This window comes from Triturus cristatus, chromosome 8 (assembly GCF_964204655.1).
Source record: "Triturus cristatus chromosome 8, aTriCri1.1, whole genome shotgun sequence".
NCBI classification, from domain to species: Eukaryota; Metazoa; Chordata; class Amphibia; order Caudata; family Salamandridae; genus Triturus; species Triturus cristatus.
The window spans coordinates 762,291,575-762,309,475 of NC_140591.1; the positions used below are offsets into that span (position 1 = coordinate 762,291,575).

The 17,901-nt window shown below is 42.1% G+C and overlaps 1 protein-coding gene across 1 annotated transcript in view; it reads right to left on the minus strand.

Annotated features, from left to right (window-relative positions):
* Window positions 1–17,901, minus strand: part of MOSPD2 (motile sperm domain containing 2) — a 544,536-nt gene that overhangs the window by 195,378 nt on the left and 331,257 nt on the right. The window contains exons 11-12 of the mRNA XM_085622201.1: window positions 7,818–7,914; window positions 1,543–1,639 (exon numbers count right to left, since the gene is read on the minus strand). Of these exons, the coding sequence (XP_085478327.1) occupies window positions 1,543–1,639; window positions 7,818–7,914 (194 nt within the window). The remainder of the gene's footprint in view (window positions 1–1,542; window positions 1,640–7,817; window positions 7,915–17,901) is intronic.

Sequence of the window (17,901 nt, forward strand, 5' to 3'; positions counted from 1 at the left end):
CCTACGTCCTTAATCGGCTCCCATCCTTGTGTCCATCTCATCCCTGTTGAGTTCCCTGTCCAAGGGGGGTCAGGTTGGTACACGGACGGGCGCTCTTGTCGTCTCTGCGGAATTGCTTCACAAGCAAGGGTAAGTCTTGTGGGGCACCTGACAATCATGAACCTGTTTCTACTGATCCATGATGTTCTATCCTAGCAGCAACCACAGCAGAAGTGGCCCCTTTTTTCCTCTATGTCGCCACCTCGAACATCAACTATGGTAACGAGGAATAACACTGGTGCAGCATTGTGTGCCTCAGAACAAAGTAAACCTTTGCTAAACACTGAATCCTGTACCCTACCCATGCAGACCATATAATTCTACTGCTTTGATTATTGTGCATGGAGCAGTCTAAGTGTTTCATATGCCTTGCTTTAGTTTGAAACATATCACTACTACTATAAGCTTTGAAAACACTACTATGCAACTGAAATGAGAAGAAATAGAAGTATCATCTCTTTTCTAGGCAAAACAATCACTGTATGTTACGTCTGAACCTGTGTGTGTGCCCCATGTTACCCTACAACAATAAGCTATGACTGTTCAAAGCATAAAACGGAGGTAACTCCTAATTCAGGAAGCTTGCTGTAACTTCTGGCTCCTCCGGATCCAGGGACAACAGGCTAGGACTGTGCAATTCGCTCAGATTTTCAAAGGTCCTGGAGAACTGTCCTGACAACATCCAACAAAGCTGAATTACACAATACAGCTAGCGATCATGATGCTCTCAACCACACTCCCTGCCAAATCACACAAATACAACAGAAGACAGTAGAAATAACTAACACAGATCCAAATTAGTCTAGATGTGCCATGTAGTCGGGTAGTACATTTTACCACCGCACTTGCTATTAAATTCTACAACCAAAAATATATCACCTGATCATATGCATGTCCACTGACCAAAAAGATGTGTAAGTGATTGCTCACATTTCTCAGATACCAAAATCATAACACACTGACAACTGACTGAACAAGAAACAGCGACCTGAGAGACTGCCCAGATCACAAGAACACTCAAAAACTCTGTGCTCTGAAAGCGTTATGACACCTAACCCATGGCAGAATGTGCACTATAGAAATATCAATAATAAATTATAACAACGTGTTGATCTTGTTTTCCTTCTGTTTTAATCCATCACCTCTTTTTTCTTACAGCTTGCAACGCGGTGTTTTCACTACCTAAATTATCAAATCCAGTATATACGATTTTTGTAATTTGCTTTTCATAATGTGAAATGGACCACCATACCGGTATATGGTCATAAGTATGTGAACACAATGAAAAACAGAAAAATAAATGAAAGAAAAATGTTGAAAATCTGGAGATCTGACATCCCGGGGACTGTTGTCTCTGTAGTGCTCTAGAACAATAGCAAATTCCCCGTGCTCGGTAATGAATTCACTACACCAAAGGGCATTAATTGCATGATATTATTCATTGCGATACTTTTTTAAATTATTTTTTTTACTTGAAACGCTTTCTTAACAGCGTTACCTCACCTCCATGTAGAGACACAACTATGTCCAACGATGTGCCAGGCTCACAGCTGCTGTTACTAGGTTTCACTCTATACTTTTCAGGTGCAGTAGTCCTCACCTTAAACAGAGAAAAGGATTTTGGAGTGACTAAGAATATTTTTCCATTTGCTCATAAAGTGCTCCACCGTTGGCAACAAAGCACCGCTTCAAAAAGACAATGTAATAGAAAATACTAAAAAATAAAGTAGCAGAAAGGTGATATACTTAAGGAAGGACATACTAAACAGAGCCATTTTCGGAAATGTCATTACCCAATATTTACTTATCTACATAGAATACATCTTAGCCAGTTATGATCCAAGATGTTGTTTAAATGAACCCAATCTGACACTTCATTAATACTGGTATTCATCCCAGTCTCTTAACTCAACAGATTGCAAATCGAGGGATCTATAGATATTCAGATTTGTAAGTGTAGTGTCTGTAAAATGCAGCACTGAAAACTCAACTGTTTCGAAGCATAATAAGATTTGGAGAAATAGACAGAAACGGGTTTTTAAAATCCACAGTGTATCATCAAACCTTACTATTACTTTAATACATGTATTCCCGCCAAAGGGCAATATTCAGTTTTGTGCAGACCTCATGCTTAGAAAACAGAACACTAAATGATATAAAATTGTAAAAACGTGACAAAAATAAAAAAATATAAAACAGTAACGAGAGCACTGTGAAGAGCCAAAATGTCTTTTAAAACCGAAACACCAGGACAACTGTTCCTATAAGGGATGCAATTAAAGAGAAATGTGTAGAAAGAGCTAGTGTGGTTTTTAATGGGGACATTTATTGTTGCCATAACGTATCTTCATTACTAAAACGTAGAACAGAAATAAATGTTAAACAAGTCTTTTGCTTTGACTTTACAAAATAAAACCTAAATGAACTGGATGGGTAGGGTGCTGTATTGGGGTTGGGGTGATTGGAAATTAAGATGAGGTTCCTCTCATTGTAATCTACATGCAGATTCAAAACTAAAAGATCCTAAGAAAATAAAAGAGTAATGCATAATGGGTAGCAAAGAGAAAGAATTGTTGGTGCAGCGATGATAATACAAGCCCAGCTGGGTCTTTACACTTCCAGCACTACTACTGCTGTCTATAGACGGATGAGTTCCTAGTCTCTGTTATGCTATTTAACATATGTATCAGGCTTCTACTCAGGTCTGAAAGTTCTTTTCAGTGGTGATGATATCCTAATTTATATGCAGATGAACAGCCCAACAAATTCTGTTCAAGAACTACGCTGTTGCATAAAGGTCTTCAGTGACTGGAAGCTATTGTTGAAGCTAACTAAATGCATCTACCAACTATGAGTGCATGCCAATGGGGCCAAGTCAAATGTGTCCGCTTTCCTCAAGAACTTCCCGCCCTAGTCTCTGCACTTGTTAGTTTGGGGGCCCTTCACTAGTCAACAAACCACCGGTTAAGAAAGAAATGTTGGTGCTATCTGGGATGGAGGTATGAACCCTAAGTCACACCTCTAGAGTACTGGTGGTCAAGGACTACTGCTCCAAGATGTGCTTCGTAAGTTATTATATTTCCTCCCATCAGTGATCATCAAACAAGGTGTAGGAGCAGTCACTAAAAAACTACATTATGGGAATGCTTTATTTGGTGGCCTCCAAGAGAGTCATCTAACTTAAGTGCAACAATTACACAAAACATCACTTTGCCTGATTTGTCTCCATTAGCCATACCATACCTCCCTAATGTCGCAGATTGTCGATAACCTTGACTTCCCCCTGGGGTGTGGCTCAGAGGTGTTCAACCGCTGGGTTGAGCAAGGATGTAAACACAAGGGTTCGCTTATCGTTCCTTCAGTGATCATCCCTTTGAACAGCTTCAACAGGACTATTCTGTACCCACCGCGGATGCGTTCCACTATTTGCAACTGAGGCTCTGAGTGACCTCCCCGGGTTATAAGACGGCACCGTGGTTGAGAAACGGCTGGTCTGCAAAGAGGGCGACAAGCGCCTTATCTCAGAGCTCTATACTATGCTTTCAGAGGCGGGCACAATGTGTAAAACCGGCGCGCTGGGAGGAGGAATTGTGGCGCTCGCTCTCCTCCAAGTAATTGGCTGAATTTGTTTTATTGGGCACGTCACAGCACAAAACGTGGCTGGTACGAAGGAAGTTTACAATATTGCCTCCTATTGGTACTTTACACTAGCACGTATATACTGATGGAAGAAGGGGTGCTCAGAGAAATGCTGGAAGGGTTGCAGGCACATGGGTTCACTTTTACATCTTCTATGGCACTGCCCTAAGCTGTCCAGATTCTGGGATCAGGTATTAAGCAACATCGATTTGGTGTTTGACATTACTCTTTGGTGCTTCCCTGCGTACACTGTCCTTGGTTTGCGAAATCCCCTTATTTTCCCGCTCCACTAGCTATGGGGTCGGCAGATGGCCCTGTTGTTAAATGCCACACGCCAAGTGATCCTTGCGCTCTAGGGTGTGGACAGCGTACCGGACCATAACTTCTGGCTTCACGGACTCTGGTCTTCCTCAGCAATGGAATGACTGCCTCTCGTAGTGGAGAATAGAGCAGCTGATTACCCAGAACTATGGGCTCCCTTTATTCGTATTCTCTCAATAGAACTCTGGAAGTGATGTGCCTCAAATATCTACAGATTCTGCGCTTGCTCACCCCGTGAAGAGCGGAACTGGCAGAGTCCCTCCCAACAGGCCAATACTCCTCGCAGGGCCCTTAGGGGACCAAAGGCTTCCCGGGCCGTAAAGGGTACATGCTTCTGGTGCGGAGGGGGGTGTTAAAATGTAGTTATTAATTTTTGGGCTTTGCTTTAGTCTTATTTTTTTCTTGTTCAAATGGTCCCTGCATTGCTGCCGGCCTCCGGGTTGTGGGCACACATCTGTGTATTGCTAGTTCTCATGACATACGCTGCTGGTTGTAGGCAAAAACTGTGTTATTTATGCTGTGGACCTCTATCAATAAACAGAATTGTTCCATAAAATCTTAACACTAATCTTTAAAGCACTTACATTGTAGTCATAGTCAATTTTATTGTGCAGTTAATTAAAACCTTTACAAATAGTAGCAGGTATTACAGTATACAGATCTATAAAGAAGCTGTATGATTAGCCCATGAAAAAAGCAGATAAAACCAGCGGGCAGAGCATAACTTAGAATGCTGAGGGATTGCAGACCATGTACAAATTTTGCAGAGTGCAAGCCTAAATGTAGTCAGTTAGGCGGAAGTCAGATTCTCTTGCTTGAGACTAGGCCGGTGCATTTTAAGCTGCAAAGGGCGAGCCAGCATAAAAGTGCAGTCGTGCTAGTTAGCAAAGCTTCAAATAGTCCATTGCCTGAAAGTGGGCAGTAAGGATGGATGTCTAGTTCCCTTGCCCAAGCCTGGCCCAGTACATTGGGTTGGGGCGTTTTGAATTTGTTGACCCAGAGCGGACCAGCACTTGCATTGTGTGGAATCTTTTTATCTTACACAGATGATACGCTAGCCCCAAATGTCACTGTGCTGCACTTAAGTTTGTCTTTTTAGGGTTCCTCCAACAAACTGTATATCTCAAAATTTTTAGTGATCAGCCTCAAGCTTTGGAACAAATTGCAACTGCTGAGGGAGGAGCCTTGGCTATCTTTGTGTAAAACTGCTAATGTTGGCTCGTCTGCTAACTTTTTTATCCACATTTTGCTGCTAGTTATCACTAATCTTCCCAGCGCCTAGATGTGAGTCAGTTCTTAATGCAAACTTTATAATTAAAAAAAACAAATAAATAAAACAAATATTAACACATGATGTTTTTCATACATTGAGCAGAGAAGTTGAATAAATATATACTATGTGGAGTGCGTACAGCCGATGGCAAATAGCCAGTGCCCTTTAGAGCATCCTTGCTACAACGTCACAAAATAGGCAAGCTTGTAAGAGACTAAAATAGATATATGGGCACAAAATATCAGATGAGTAGAAGAAAGTATCAACCAGTCAATGATGAAGGAAAAGAATTGCCCACAGACTGAGACCTAGGTGGCCGACTAGTTTAAGGCAAAGACAGACACAGAAGAATTGCTGCAAACTGCAATACGATCATTAAGTGTGGATGCCTCCGATTCACCAATACATGCATAAGATCTTAGTTAAGGAGTCGTAAGCATTAAGGAAAAACATTACAAAACACTAAAATAGAGAACAAGGTAACTGGAAATCAGTACTGAAGACACCAAATGGTTGCCTAGCATAGTCATTTCTGTGCCCGAGCCAAAGGGAAGCAGCGCCGACTGCTTCCTGATGAGTGATTCAAGGACTGGATTGACACAAATATGTTTCCTCCTGCGCTATTGTTTAAAGAACACACTGAGTGACTGTGAGGTAGTCAAGGAGACATGCTCCTCATAGATATTAAACTACACGGACAGAGAATTGACAACGAGAGGGAGAAGAGTTTCCCATACTTTGAAACTAGGAAATACTTCAATCTCACACTTTCTGTACTATACAAGAGAGAAGAACATGTAAGAGGTGGTAAGAAGAAAAAAAGGGAAAATGGACTCCATTTTATGGTGATATTTCCAAGAAAATTAAATGTACTTGTGAAGGCCCACTCTCCGTACTTCACCTTTTTAAAGAGTGTGGACTGGTACAGTGCCAGACGGTAGAGTGAGAGGTGCACAAGCACAAATGCAATGTACAAAAGTAGCACGGATGGCACCAGCACATATCTGCATCGCAGAAAAATGGAACAGAATAATGATTCCAGTAATATTGGATAAAACAGCAGGCAATAGACACAAGAGGTTGAGAATGGCAAGCAAGTAATGAGGGATTGTCTAAATTGATTATATATGGCTACAAGCTGGGCCAAAATGATTTGTGATGTGTTGCAAGATAGGAAGAGTGGGTATGGGATAAAGCAGACAGGGAGGTTATGTACATAAAGGCTTGTATCTAAGTGCCAAAAATAAGATCAGTGAAGATCCCCTCTTAGAAGGGTGTGAAGAAGAAAAACCTGACAGGAAGTTTAAATACAGCGTAATCTTAAATAGGTTAGTTATTCGACAAGAAGTCTATGAGGAGCAACAGGAGGGACTGTGATGCAATTAGGATATTTAATGTGGATGGGTTATGAACATATTTACAAGGTTTAGTAGCGCGTATGCTTCTTGACCAGGAACATCAATAGAATGCATATCAAGGCTGAGGCAGAGTAGTTCCAAATTTCATCCTACTTAAGCTCAATGCCATTGTCGGTGAGATTTCTGAAGAGAGTGGAGGACATACTCCTAAAATAAAGGGTGATCAGAACGTGTAACAGGCATAGAAAACTCTTATAATGGCATATTGCCAATTACAAAATGGCCTAGTGCCTTGCATTATTTACCCAAGATCATTCTATTATTAATCTGGGCACGGCTAACTCTAGAATAGTGTAACATGCGCAATCCAATTACTATGCAGTTACCATGAGTGTGGCTAGGTAGATTGACACACCTACAATAAAGGTAAAAAAAATCTGGCGATCAAAAGCAAAATTAAAAAATCCTGGTGTACTACATTGGAGGAAACCATTTGCAACAATATTTTTTTCACTTCCCTTAAAGCCAATGGTTCTGGTGTTGAGTTACACTGGGCAAGAGGGTCTACATCCACTCACAGCATCCTTGAGGAAATCAGCTACACAAATGCCATTGTTCAATTGTAGAAAGTGACCAGTGAGTATTTGCTGAACTTTGGAACATATTTAATACAGAAGAACTGACACCGATGGTCCGAGACAGGTTACAAATAACTTGAACAGACTTGTGCTTCTTTTGGTGTGAACCCAGAACTGGAATGATGGGACTAGAGGGAATCAGGAGCTCAGGACTAGCTGAAATACCTCCAAATAATAATGACGACCAATGAAACGTCTTATAAACTTCTTATATGACCACCAATAAATTACTACATTGTCACAGTCAATGATATTTCTGATATAAAGAACGATAATGGTCTTGTAATAAGATTTGATCTGCTTTTCTTCTGTTAATGAACATATTGAGAAAATACAAGCTAATCCTTTTGCATCAAATCACGCTGTACCTCTTAGAAACTATAAATATATTTATAAATGATGTATATTTAATCAATTATACTGTCCGTTATTTATTAGTGTTGTAAAACATTCATGATTATACAGACATGAATAATGCAACCCTGTTATTTATTTTTTCTGTTACTGAGTTGTAAAACAAAAATATTAGTATTCATCTTATTTACTTACCTTAAAGGCAACTGGATTTTTAGTTACATTAGTAAGAAGTATCAAGCATTTTCTTTCTCCACTGTCTTTGGATCCAAAATGCAACTCTTCTGCTGGGCTGTTAGAAAAAGAATGAAACAATTCAGTCCATTATACAGCAAACATTGTTAACTATAGATCCAACTAAAGCCTAGTTATAATAATAAAATCAACATCTAAGCTAGGTAACCAAGGAAAGTATGCTTTGCACATTTCTTAGCTCTTCCACACATCATGAATATATCCTATGCTAATCCATGTCGGACTGAGGCGAGCGAAGACACAAGAGAATATTCTGGGGATACTTCTCCGTGGTTGGGTAGTTTGTAAATGGTAACAGGACATAAAGAGGACATTAGAAAACAAGGTACTTATCTTCAGTAACTCTCTTTCTGGTGGATGCTCTATCTAACCACAGATTTTTTACCTTAGCATACTCCCCAGGAGCCAGACTGGATACGGAATGCTTTTTCTATAGCAAAACTCTGAAAGCTGATGGGTGGCACTGTGTGACTTCACCCAGACTCCACACCACCACACATATAAGCACCACGGCTGTACACTGTCAGTTTCTTGTCTATTCCCTTTAACCTCTTCAGTGCCCATGACGAGATAGTCTCGTCATGGAGCACGGTCGCGCTGTGCCCATGAAGAGACTATCTCGTCATGAACCCCACCCACTAATACAACGCCCGGCACAGGAGGGGGAAAAGGCGTGGCACAGAAGGGGTTAAGCACCCTCCAGCGCAAAGTGTGACCAATTACTGGTACCAGTATGCTGCATAGTAACTTGGGACCTTTTATAGGCATTAAAAAGAGGCCAATCCACAGGATTGGGCAGTGGGAGTGCAATGGGGAATCTTCAGTTAGACAGAGTATCCACCAGAAAGAATATAAATGAAGGTAAGTACCTTGTCATTTATGATGGATGTTTCTAACTACAGATTCCCAACCTTAGAAAGAAAACCAAAGCAGTACTTCATAAGTGGAGGGTCTGTGGAGTGGCTCAGACCATCAGACCAAAATGTCTTGCAGGACTAAGTGGGTGAAATGTCCTTCCCACTGGACATGGCTTTCAGAAAGTAGTACTTCATAAGCATATGTCGTGCGTTCCATGATGCAGCCTGGTTGGTGTCAAAGACAGGCACTCCGTGTGTCAATGCAGTGGTAGCAGCATTAGCCCTAGTGGAATGGTGTAGTAAAAAGAGGAAGGTCCAATCCAAGTAGTTTTCCATGTAGGTTTATTAAGGTAAGGAGTTACATAGGAGAGAACCCCACGAGGAGCAGCATCACTGCTGCTTAGCCCATCTCAAACTGACACTCAGCAGTACATTGCCGGTGTAAACAAAGAAGCGGCACAAATTGTAACATGCCCCACAAGGTTGGGGTCAATTGAAAAACACACGGCAAGCAGCAAAAAGTACAGATAAAAGCAGCGCAGGGAACATTTAGCACAATAAGTCAGAGAGGCAGCTGGTAACAACGAAATAAGGCACAGTAATGGTGGAAAACGTAGCGCGAAGTGGAGGAAAACGAGCAAGGTGGCAGGGAGGGTAGGGAATGAAACGATCCTACCGCAACAGCTTCAGGGTTAACAGCAGTACACAGGGTTCCTGTAGTGAGCGCCAGAATCCAGGAATAACGAAAAGTTCATTGGTGAAGCAGGGCACGTCGCATCTGAGACACACAGGCGGACAATTGCAGCAGACCGGTACAGAGACCTGACTCGGGAAAATCCTTTCACTTGAGTTCTAAAGGAGCAGAGGAGGCAGGCAGCAAGGCAAAACAACTGGACACTCTCCTGGGAAACTGCACTTGGAGAAAGGACTGTCCCAAAGTAGCAGGGGAGGGAGCACTGTCCCCAAGGAGCAGGAAAGGAAGCATGAAGGTAGAGCAGGGACTGGCAAACTTACATTGGGGCGACCGATGTAGAGGTCACTTATGGGGCTCTCAGGGGTGCCAGTATGCTTTAAGCGCGTAGCTGTAGTTTTAGGAAATTCTTTACCTTTGTGTTTCTTTAGTCAGCAAAATTTCAGTAAACCATCAGTCCATGAGGTGGCACAGCCGCAGGTTCTTCTCCAGATCGTCGCCAAAATGTAGTAAAAAGAGGAAGGTCCTATCCTAGTAATTTTCCATGTAGGTTTATTAAGGTAAGGAGTTACATAGGAGAGAACCCCACCAGGAGCAGCCTCACTACTGCTCAGCCCATCTCCAACTGACACACACACACGAACATTCCATTCACCCACATTCTCTCTCCCAGGCACTCAGGCTGAGCAGCAGCAGTATAACAAATGGACTCCCAGACCGTCCAGGACTGTTTCTTGGTCTGTGTGTAGAAGACATTATTCCAGAGGAATATCCACGTGGACAGGGTCCTCTTATACACAGCCTTCCCTTTCATGGCTAACAGAGAACTCATACAAATATCTGCTTGTCAACTCCATGGCCATTAGTATGATCAACGGCTGAGGTCAAAATACAGGTTTGCTTTGAGAAGGGATGTGGGAATGTAGCCATGGTCCGTCACTATCATGGGTAGAGCCCATTTAAGGGGGCTAAGTTAGATCTACTTGAAAGTGGTGGTGGAAAAGTAGATTAGTAAACTTCATCTTGATCATGTCATAGGATAGAATTGTCCGGATGAACAGAGTGAACAGAGTGGATCAAATTCCATTTTATAGGTGCACTGCCTGAGGATTCATTCATCGCGTGAGCTGTTTTCAGAACCGGGATCTGAAGAACAACAGTTTCCGCGCTCCTTTGTGGCTGTTGACCTCCTGAAGTCTAACGTTTTGTATGCTGGTGTTTCAGCATATGCATACCAGTTTTTATACACACCTTGCTTCAGTGGGAACCAGTTTTCAGCTAGAAGGATAAAAGTGATATGGTCAGCTTTCCAGGGTCCTGGGACTAGTCTAGCAGCAATATATAGTGCAGCCTTGAGGGAAGCCAGGTGTAGTTTTGGAATCCCTTCAATTAGGGAATTTCCATATTCTAACCTTGGTAGGAATAGGGCTTGGATAGCGTGCTTTAAATCAAGATCCAAGATTAATCCTTTGGGTAGTTTGAGTTGGAAATTAGCCCCTTTTAGAAGGTTGATGTTTTGTCCAGGGTGAAGCATAGGGATTTTGCAGAGTCAACAATGTTTGGGTTGCAATTAAGTATTGGCTTTTCCCTAAACCAACTTTGCAACCAGAAAGTTATTGTTGGTTGGTGAAATGAGGAGAAATTCTTAATAGTGTTTAGATTCAAATGGTAGAGGGACATCCATAAATGACTCTCACTGAGAACGTGAGATAGTGCATCAATGTCTTTTGGCAATGATATTTTGTGGTAAAGATCTGTGTCATAAGGGTAAAATTGATAACTAATGTCTGGGGTGCTTGTATTGATGGATTTGACCTGTGTTCTCCAGGAGACATGGACCACAGAAAGAGAGCATAGGGACAGATTCCGAAGCTACACCAAATTTGTCACCTGTTCAGTGGCTGGGTCCCCTTCTGGTAGCCTATTAATATGGGTCAAAACTACATTGAGGGGGCAAACGAGCAATTTCAGTACAGTCCGACCATACTGGGTCTAGAGGTTGCTGAGCCTGGTGGGGAGTCCTGGCTAGATATTCTTGTTTATATCAGGTCCATGTCTTTTAAAGTACCTTCCCCAACTTCAGAGATTTTGGTCAGTTATATTAAGTTATGCCAAGTCGGACATCATCATCACAGAGGGAGTTTAACGTTACATTTCAGTCTAGTGCATGATTCTCAGAACGAATAGCTGAAGAGGGTTCATCTTGAAGCATCCCTCTATAGAGGTGTCACCTATTGCCCGATTATCTGCCACAGCCTTCCAAGTAAGCAGCAACTGCTTGTCGCATGGGCCAAGAGCCTGTATTGGCCATACAAAATCAGATGCTTCACTGCCTCCCATCTTTTACAGACTCAATTATAGGAGTAGCATTAATTATATCCTCCTAGAAAATACAGCTTGGGAGTTTTTGACTGGAATTGTAATCCCTCAGACTTAAAAGTGATACTTTTCCTCTTGTGTTGGACCTGGGGCATGGGAAGAGGGGCCAAGAAATGACCCAGGTTGTGCTGCGCTTAAGTGGAACGCTACTGCTGCATCAGAAGATGTCATTGTAAAAATGTAGGATATCTCATTTTCTACAATTCGTCCATTGGCAAGCTAGTTAATAGTGAAGTTCTTTTAGTTAGTCATAACAACTGTTTTAAAAAGCTTCAGGAGATCTATGAGAAGGATTTCAAGCCAGGAAGGACATCAGCTAAAAGCAATTCCTGGTTTAATTCTGCATGCAGGGAAGCAAAGTGTGCCCTGCTAAATGTTAATGAAAGAAGGTAACAGAAGAGTGATCCCATTGGTGAGTGCAATATAAAACTGCACTCAGGACAGCCGAAGCAAACTGGTGGCTACATCCAAGGAACTAAAAGGAGTAGTCGACAACTCTGGCAGAGCGGCTTTCATTTTACTGTATCTCTCTGCTGCCTTTGACACGGTTCATCACACACTTCTCATCAAACGATTGCATTCGCTAGGTTTAAGGAACACTGCATTAGCATTGTTGAGCTCATTTCTCAATGGGAGAAAACAATGGGTAGAGATGGGAGACGCACGTTCCAGACCTTTCTCTCTCCACTGTGGGGCGCCTCAGGGGTCTGCCCTTAGCCCCACCTTATTTACAGTATATGTCACTCCCCTTTTTAATCTGATTCACAGTTTTGACCTGGCTGTATTTTCCTACGCTGAAGATACACAGATTGTGGTAGCTATCTCATCGGAGGTAGAAAAGGATGCAAGTAACTTCTGCAGATGCATGGCCCAGGTTGCAGACTGGATGCAGAGAAACTGTCTCAAGCTGAACTTGGATAAAACGGAGTATCTCCTTTTTGGAAAGGATACCTACTTCTGGGATGCCTCCTGGTGGCCCTCTGAGTTAGGTACCTTAATGAGGCCAGTGCAGAAGGCAAGAAATCTGGGTGTCATCTTTGACACCAAGCTATGTCTCTCGGAACAGATCAATGCTGTGACCTCGGCAGGTTTTTTTATGCTGAAGGTTCTTAAGAAAATTCTGCCTGTTCATTCCGTTTGATCTACAGAAGACAGTGATGACGGCACTCATCTTCTCAAAGATAGATTATGGTCATGCCCTATATTTGGGCACCTCAAAATATCTGATAAAAAAGCTCCAGTCTCTGCAAAATACAGCAGCAAGAACAATATTGAAGGTCTCCAAATTTGGACCAATCTCTCATCGAATGCACTGCCTCAACTGGCTGCCAGTGGAAAGGGGAATTTTATGTAAGGCCCCTTTGCATTATCCACATGGCCCTTCACAGAGCCGGGGCGACCTTTTCTCAGGATCGGTTCTCCTGGTATATTCCTTGTAGGAACCTCAGACAAAGCTTGGCGCACATGATCACTGTGCCAAGAATAAGTAAAGCAAAGTGGGGTGGAAGAATGCTCTTGTACCGTGGAGGGAAACTATTGAATTCCTTTCCTTTTGCCTTACGTTCACAACCAGTCTTGCAGCTATTCAGAAAACAGTTGAAGACCTGGTTGTTTTCTCAATTAGGCATTAGCTATGCCAGAGGTAAATTCTCAGGCGGTAGGTCTCCTGGTTTCTGATCTGTATAACGCTAAGACACCTTCATGTATTGCGCGCTCTATAAAATTATTTCATTCATTAATTTCAATGATGAATTATGGGCAGACCTTTTAAATGCGGCAACTAGAAAAGATGTTAATACATTTTGGCACGTTGTTAAACATGACTTTTTTCACGCGGCAATGCATTAAGAAATTTATAATCAGGGGGAAGTGTGAAAGAATCGTCTTAAACTTTTGTACGTAAATAGCACACCGTCGACGTGCGAGCAATGGGTAGATACACCTACCCCCATCAGCCACTTGGTAGTGTGTGGCAATCGCCACCTTGAACAACTTCTATATTTTTCTTTAATGGATACTGAGAGGGCTGTGACCGCACAAAAGAAGGGGAAGGCTTACGGCCTAGATAAGATCCCTGTGGATCTCTTTCGATCAAGCTTGGTAATTTGGGTCCCATATATCAATACAATCTTGAACGCCATTCTTGTAGGTTCTCCGATACCTCAAACCTGGAACGAAGTAAATATTATTCCCATATATAAAAAGGGATCCTGGGATATGCTGCAGAACTAATGCCCCATTAGTCTGATAGACTCCACTCCAAAAATATTTTGCAGACAAATCTTCGATAAGCTCAATGGGTGGTTAGTCGACAGGCAAGTTATAACCCACTTTCAAGCTGGCTGCCAAGATATTGTAGGCACTGTTGGCCAAACCTTTAGATTTTTGGTAACCAAGTGGACGACAGTAGACATCAGAGGCAGCAACTCATTTGTTGCCTTTGTTGACCTCGTTTCTGCCTTCGATCTGGTTCCGAGGGAGAAATTGTGGGGCATTCTGAGGGAGCAGTGGATGCAGCACAATTTCTAACTGAGGCATTGTATGGCAGCAAATTATTGGCACATTCAGCCTTCACCAATCTGAGCTATGAAGAAAACAAATTTGCGTGATCTCGATTAGCACTCCCCCAGAGTTGCCCCAAGCTACCTGTTCGATTCAATGTTAAACTAAGGCCTTTGGGCCTCGTGGCCAAATTGCGCCATAAGTTTACTGGGTATGTATTTGAAGTCAGATGCGCTGAAGCGATACAAGGAGGGACTTGTTGACATTCTTGGAAGGTCAGGAGCTTCAAGTAAGATTCCTTGTCAAGATCGATCAAGGCGAACTTGATGAAGCTCGACCTGGAAGTTTTTAGAAAATTCTCCTGAACTCATCCACCAGGGTTCTTTAGAACTGTTCTGGGAAAGGCACTATGCTAAACTTATGGCTCCTGGAACTTCAGGTGTGCTAAGTCAATCTTTAACTTTTAAAGCGCTACCATTTTATGAAAGTTTTTTAGATACAATTTGCGCTGCCTCTGCAAAATCTTTATTAACATTTTTGCTTTGGCATTTTCCCCTTGCAGCATTTTCAATCACTTGGTTAGTTAATGCTGGGGGTTCCACAGCATGCTGTGTTTGTTCCTATCATAATGAGACAGAGGAGCATTTCCTTTTTTTTGTCCAGCAAGTTCCTCTAAATGGATAATCCTGAGATGTTGCACGTTGGGTCTACCCGATCAGACATCTGAGCTGTTGGCTTTTAAGAAAGGGTAAGACTCATTTGCTGTGTATGCTATAATGCAGTACTTGCAGGGTGCACAGTAAAAGCAGACAAGTCTCCTAATGTAACTTTTATATTTATCATGGTTGCATTTTTCTGTTCATTAGCACATGCACTTGAGCGCCCGTGTATTGTTGCATAGTTGTCTGCCATATGCGGTACCTGAATATCACGTGGTTTCCTAATTTCTGGTTTTATGATGTTTTTAGCTTCACACTGTATCTTTAACATGTTTTAAAACTGAATCTTAAAATCAAGAAGGACTTCTTTGCGTTGGAAGCCATCCAGCGAACTGGAAGAGGTTTTGTCATCAACTCCACTTGTGATTGGACTATAGCTTGTTCTTCTCCCTTTGCTGAGTGCTTCACTTTTGACCTGTCATTTGATTTCCAGATCTGTTTTTGATTAATTGTACTGGTTATATTATACTGTTTTATCATGTTTTGTGCACTTTAATGGTTTGCAATAACCAAATAAAGTTATGAGGATGATAAGTAATATTAGAATGTTTCAGGAGTGTGACCAGGGGCTCCATATACAAGTTTAATTGTGTAGGCGACATTATTGGGCCTTTTGGAACTTAGTGTAGTTTAGCAGCATTGGAGAGGGAGCTCAGAATTAGTATACTCCGACCATGATTTTCTAGGAATGATGACCATCTGAGGACTCTGCCCTTTATGCCCAATGTTTCTTATAATATTCTGAGCACTAGGCTTGAGTCTTGTTTCTCTAGAAGGTGGAGGGTGTTAGCTACAATTTTCAATATTTCTTACAAGAAAACTTCAAAACATTTGTGTTGACAATTTGTAGCATTCAATCTATTTGTCCAGCTAACTAATTATTTTATACTCATAAATCCCCAGATTTAGCACATGAAAGTAATGCAGTGGAAGGCTGTAAACATCATGCGGTGCAAAGATGCACATTAAACTTTTTATACTTGCAGACACAAAGTTGCACAACTTTGCAGAACACTATACCTGGCTAATATCAACAGCATGCAGTATCCATGTATGTAAGTCTTCTACAACACAGTTACAGTCACCATTCAAGTTTGGTTTGAAATGCACTCTAAAAATATAAGCTTGTCATGCTTGAGGAGTCTTTTCTTTCAAGGCACTTTTCCATTTTATGTGACAGCGATTTGGTAATACACTTGAGTTGAAAAGTCAACGAGAAAAAGTGATTAGATGAAGACTGGACCAGTCTACATGCAAGGGGATTTCATTGGCCAGTCTGTTGAAGCTTATGATAATTACTTACAAGACTTTGCACACCCATTGGGTTTAGTAAAAGATCAATTGCTATAATTTGTTCATAGAAAACTGTCAAGAGGTTTTAGATATTGTTTATGTAGTCAAATATGTCAATGCAATGTCTCTCAGGACTCTGAGGAGTCACATGGGACTTAGGCTTGTGGATAGTGAACCCCAAAGATGTCAGGACACTTGGTCCTCAACAAACTGTAGCATTACCACCTTTAGCAGTCAAAGATACTTGTATAACTGAACTCCGACGATGAGCCAAAGGTAGCACAGCAAACTAAAAATGCTCCTGCCCTACCTTGAACCACAGATATGTGTGGGACTGCAGCACAGCTATCTGAAAATACTCACTCTGCCATTCAAAGGAAACTGTCATGTCACCTGGGTCCACAGCAGACAGAATCTAGGCCAGCATGAGCATTTTTAATTTGTCCTTCTGCAGAAAGGTTTCCAGAGGCAAAAGTCCATAATAGACCTGAGGCTTCCATCCTTCTTCAGAATGAGGAAATAGTCAGAGTAAGAACCTCTTCTCCTTTCAGAGTCCAGAACCTTCTTGATAGAACTCTTGGAAAGCAACAACCACTCCTCCTATAACAGATTGGACAGGTGCTTGTCTGCAATTTCTTCTGAAGTGGCAGGAATGGTGGACAGGACAGAAAGAAAAGGCAGGGAGAAGTCATTTTTAATGATCTGTAAGAGCCATGTGAAGGATATGAGGGATGACCAATCTGGGAGTAAATGCTGAATCCTGCCCTACTCTTGCTAGGTATGCACCAACAAGGGCAAATTAAAGTGGTTTGGTGGTAGTAGGGGAAGAGGAATTGGAAGACTGATTGCCCTGCAGATCCACACGCTGCCTGCCAGACCCATGTACACTGCCTTGAAAGCACTCAGGTGCCTAGCGCACTGGTTGGGAAGGGTGTCTATCTACACCCTAGTATTGTGGAATAGCCTCTAAACTTTCTGAATTGATGCGGAAACTGTTTGGCAGGGGTCAGCATTCCTAGATAGCACATCATAGCACTGCTATCCTTAAAGAGCTCCAATGCAGAGTCAGTCCGCTGACTGAAAAAGGTGGGATCCATCAAGGGCATGCCTGTACATCGCAGAAGAATCATGTGGAAGGCATCAACATGTGTCAAAGAAGTACAACAGTAGTTCGGAGTGTCCTTCTCAAGCAATCTGTAGTATCCAGACCTGCATAGAAAATATATTTGGCTGCACCCTGTTCATCATGAATCGTCTGGGCAAAGAGACCCTAAGGTCTTCTGGGACTGCCAGCAAGATATCTCTGACAAGGTTCCACAGCTCGTGTGTGATGACCCAGTAAACAAACCACAGTCTTCTTGGATTCTCTATATGGAGTTGTTGTAAATGAGTTGGGGTTCACATTACTGGTTGAGGCCTGTACAATAAGGGTCCCCGGGGTGGAGTGCTAGGTGAGGAAATCTGGGTCACCAGGTGCCTGTCTGTGATACCTGTCCATCTGTCTTTTCATAGGCGGGCAAGAACAAGGATTCAACCAAGTGGCCATCAAAGTATCAGTGAGGGCATTGTTAAAAGCAAGCAAG